The sequence below is a fragment of the Lactuca saligna genome, chromosome 1 (assembly GCF_052625555.1).
Source record: "Lactuca saligna cultivar CGN05327 chromosome 1, ASM5262555v1, whole genome shotgun sequence".
NCBI classification, from domain to species: domain Eukaryota; kingdom Viridiplantae; phylum Streptophyta; class Magnoliopsida; order Asterales; family Asteraceae; genus Lactuca; species Lactuca saligna.
Window position 1 is genome coordinate 77,669,222 of NC_136417.1, and position 4,934 is coordinate 77,674,155.

Consider the following 4,934-nt stretch of genomic DNA (forward strand, 5'->3'; position numbering starts at 1 on the left):
AACATTTTGACCTTACATGACCATGCCTTGAGTTTTGATATATACAAACATGTCTTAAGGACACCAAATGTTCGTTTCACATCCTTCTTAGATGCGTGTGTCGCCTTAAACTTTACTATGTTTTCTTCGTTTGTACATTTGAACGAATTGGTATAGATATATAAGTTAAGATATATCCAATCAATAAGATTGTACCCCACACTTATATGCTACTCCATTTGCTTGAAAAGACACACCGTGCACCTTTCCAATATAGATGTTGTTGAATACTGACAACTAGTCAAGAAAAATGATATCATTGATTGCTCCCGTGTGACCAAAGAATGTATGTCAGACCCAAAGAATATATATTGTGCGTCTTTGCAAGAAAGATCTTGCATCCCATTTTTCAATTAAAAATATGGAAACAGATTGTGCAATTCATGAACACTGTGTAGAAATAACTCTTTCCTTATTCAGAACTATCGTCTAAACTTTTCAGTATGCACAACACAATCGGAAGAATCATATTTTATGAGACCGGGGACAATCCAAGCTTTTAATGCCCCGGGGGAAAAACAAAAATGAGGCCCTATGTAAAAAGATTTGAAGCAAATTATAAAAGAAAGCTATTTTCAAAATTTGACCATGAGTCTCTTAAATGAAAATTAAACATTTTAACCAATTAAATTTAAAATAAAAGAAAAATGGCAGATCTGTAGTCATTTCTCATACGATTTACCACAACATAAGCTAAATTTTTTGTTATGCTAAAATTTTTGTTAACCCATAAAATGTTACCAATTTCTTAATGTTCACTACGTAACATAGTGTTTTGTTTGTTGCTAACATATCGGTCCCTGTGTTTATGACAATTTTAGACTTTTGATCACATATGAAACTCTATTTTGTTGTGAAAATGGTTTTTTGGGATGTTTATAACAAAAAAAAAGCTTTAAAACTTGTATTTTTCTGTTAGAAAATTACGATTTTTGAAACAAAATTACACAATTATTGCTTTATAAAACACAATTTTGTAGTTTGGTTTTTTTCGGTTGCTAAAAAAAATAAAACAAAAAACCAACAAAGCTAGAAACAACAATTACGGATATATATTACCGACTAAGAAAAAAATATTATTTAAAAGAACTGTTATTCAAAAATACATTTTATTTGTAGGTTAAAAGTAACTAGATGAGTGATCCCGTATTATTGGGTCAGATTTGTATTTTTTTTAGTCGATTGATTATAAAGTCTTTGTATTCTATATTTTTGGAAAGATCATGCTGGTTGTAACATAGAAGTATCTATGATGATATATAGAAAACATAATAACAAAAAAATTGTAATTGCAGTTTACGCAAACAAAGGATATATAGAAGTAGGATGGTATAAGGATATATAGAAGTAGGATGGTATAAGTTAATACACAAACAAAGAAAAATACATTCTTCTTATTTTTAGCCAAGTAAATACGACAATGGAATAGAATGATTCATTCCGTTCCACTGTTCATTGTAGCTTTTAATTCATAGACTGGAATTACCCTCGCCTACCGACATTGACTTCCTTGCTTTATGAAAAGTAGAATAAATGCCTTAAACCTTGTTCTAGAAACCATAGGATTTGGAATATGATTGACACTTCAAGCTGCAAGAAGAGTTCAATACAAAAAATGTCATGTTGCAAAAAACAGATGAGCGTAAGAATCAAGTACATTGCTATTATCAATAAAACATAGAATTATCCAAACTTCCTATCACACCACTATAATATCAACAATAAAAAACTTAATGAAGTTTTATATATGTTAATTAAAATCATAATCGTATCTTGCACTCCTCTTCTCCACTGATGATGTCGTTAAATGGATGCCAATTTAGATCCATTAGATAGGTAAAAAGGTAATTACGACATATTTATGAGAAAATTCAGAAAGTGACCAAAAACAATAGGTGGTTTAAAGAAAATAACCAAGGAAAAACACATTTCAGAAAATGACCAAAGGATCCGCAGAGCACCCTCTGCGGATCTATTAATCTCTCTGCGGATTTGCTACACCTCTGCGGAATGTAGTATTTTTTTATTTTTTTTATTTTTGACCAAATGATCCGCAGAACACCTCTGCGGATCTATTAAGCCCTCGGCGGATTTGCTACACCTCTGCGAAATGTAATTTTTTTTTTTTTTTTGCATTAATTTTAGTTTATTAATATTTTTTTTTAAATACACTAATACATTATGTTATTATTAGGTAAAAAATTTGACAAAAAAGGTTTTTTTTTTCCCTTTTTTTTGCATTAATTTTTATTTATTTATATTAATTTTTCTTTTAAATACACTAATACAAACAAAATACATATAAATAACGTAATACAAACCGATGCATATAAATAACCTAATTAAAATTATACAAATATTCCATGTTTTTTATAGGTTAGAAAACATACCTTAAAAAACATAAATATACAACCCTCATAATAAACATACTTTGAAATAAACTTTATTCATTCAAATCGAACCACGAAAACTTTGATCTATTTTTGTATTTTGTCCATGGGTTATCTGTGCTTTTGTCCCTAGGTTTACTGTCTCTTGCGTCCATTGGTTATCTGGCTCTTGCTGCCATTGGTACTCGGTGCAACCCTGCCATTGGTTCTGTTGCTCTTCCTGCGGTTGGTATTCGGTCTCTTGCGCCCATGGGTTATGTAGCTCCTACTGCCATTGATGTTCAGTCTGTTGTGTCCATTGGTTGTCTGGATGCTGCTGCCATTGATGTTCGGTCTGTTGTGTCCATTTGGTTGTCTGGCTGCTGCTCCCATTGTGGTTCGGTATGTTGTGTCCATTGGTTCTCTGACTCATGCTGCCATTGGTTTTTGGTCGCTTGTGTCTGTTCCTCTTCTGTCGCCTTTGTCCCACTCCCTAAAGCCCCAGTACGTTTTTTAGTTTTACTTTGGTTCTTTGGAACGATTTCCTTACATGTCCTTGCGTTATGAGTTGTGCTGTGGCATCTAGTACACCTTCTTATTTTTAGCTCCTCACCTTAAGATGGAATACGATTGGTGTTTTTTGGTCTACCGGCTTGAGGTATTTCCATCACAGGAGGGTTAACAACCATAAGGTCATCCGGAACCTCCCAATCACTAAGTTCTGAAAGAGGGTATACGGTCTGCTCGTACGTTCTTCGATATGTTTCAATTTTATAAGCATCTATAGCCAAATGCCCACAATGATCATTTTTCAAGTGCGTTAAAACCATTCTCACATGACCACATGGCAAACCAGTTAGTTTCCAATATCTGCAAGAACAAGTCTTTTCCCTCAAATTCACTATGCCGCCACTTTTGAAGTCATGCACTTGATATGTTGTATTGTCAACACCGGATATCGACCATCCTTGAATCCCCTCTTTATTTTTTTTAACCATATCATCAGCCCACTTCGTAAGTATTGTTGTACTTTTTTTCTGTTAAAACAAACATATATTATTATATATGACATTTATCATATAATTTAAAATTAAACATAATCATACCTGCAGCCATCCGCCGTTTGTAAAACCATTTCTGCATAAGTGCACGAAAGAACTCAAGAAGTGGTAATATAGGTAACTTCCTTGCTTTATTTGATACAACATTCATGGACTCCGCACTATTTGAGGTCATATAATCATACCTTGTGGTAGGGCAATACTCTCTGGTCCATTTCTCACGTGGAATTTGACTGAGATATGTCGCTACATCATCTCTTATATTACGAAGTCTCCCCTAATAAAATTCAAACTTAGTGGTTTTGTAAGCTCTTACCAGCTTCCAAAACAAAATTTGCTATTTTTTTGTTTTTTCCAAAGGTTTGGATTATGTTTCCTATTAGATGAAAACCACACATCCATGTTGAGCATTAATACTTACAGCAATTACGGGTGCTCTATCTGTGACCATTGTCAGACCTTCCAGATCACCAATGCATTCATGTAGTTTTTCAAGAAACCATGTACAAGAATCTGTAGTCTCTTTTGGGCAAATTCCATACCTAATAAGCAAGATCTGATTGCTGCCATCCATGGCTACTGAAAGCAAGATGGTGCCTTTGTACTTTCCCTTTGAATGAGCACCACCATAATAATAACTTTTCTACAACACTCTCTGAAAGCACGTATCCGCGACAACAATATAAAAACAATTAATATATCAACAATATAAATTGTTTATAAACATTTAAGATAATAGAAAATATATTTAAAAATATATTACTGCGCATCCAATAGGAAAAAAGCAATACTCAAAACGATCATCCGAATCAGTTTTTATGTACGCCACAGTACCAGGATTATGTTTCTTTAGATTGTGAAAATAAATTGGAAGTTTGGAGAAACTTTCTTCAGGGGTCCACATCATCAATCCCAAAGCAAATTCGCTAGCATGCCACGCTTGTGAATAACTCATATTTATTTGTAGCAAAGCATTCATATCTCTAATTATATCATTTGGCTTCCAAACTCTCAAACTTCCTTGACCCATAATGTTATGTATTATGGTTCCCACAACTTCGCTATTTGCTTTCCTATGATTTGGGTGTATAAGCAATGAAGAACATGTATGCTCGTCATTAAACGTCTTAATTTCAAACATTTATGTTCCTTTAATGACACATGCGTATAAACGCCAATGACAGTTTTCTTGCCTACAAACAACCTGGTACCGAGATTTTGAAGATTTTTCAACCTTTATCTGACACTTTTCTCTAACAGCTTTGAATTTAACAGCAAAAGCTAGCTCTTTTTTGGTGTTATAGTTTTTATTGATAATTAATTTATCATTCGGACCTAAATTGTGAAATAGTCCAGGTTCAAGAATAGGTTTTGGACAATCAGGAATAGAAGGAATACAATACCATGGTTTAAAAGCAGTTTTTCGTTGCGTGTATTCATCATCCGACCACCCTTCATTTGATTT

At 33.3% G+C, this 4,934-nt stretch overlaps 1 protein-coding gene across 1 annotated transcript; it reads right to left on the minus strand.

The window, feature by feature from the left end:
- Window positions 1–2,710: 2,710 nt before the first annotated feature.
- On the minus strand, window positions 2,711–4,424 carry LOC145008829 (uncharacterized). Its single transcript, XM_078967446.1, has 5 exons — window positions 4,233–4,424; window positions 3,891–4,079; window positions 3,515–3,746; window positions 3,058–3,387; window positions 2,711–2,901 (listed from the first exon to the last, which is right to left on the minus strand). The coding sequence occupies exons 1-5, from the start codon at window positions 4,422–4,424 to the stop codon at window positions 2,711–2,713; spliced, it is 1,134 nt and encodes a 377-aa protein (XP_078823572.1).
- Between the last annotated feature and the right edge of the window lie 510 nt (window positions 4,425–4,934).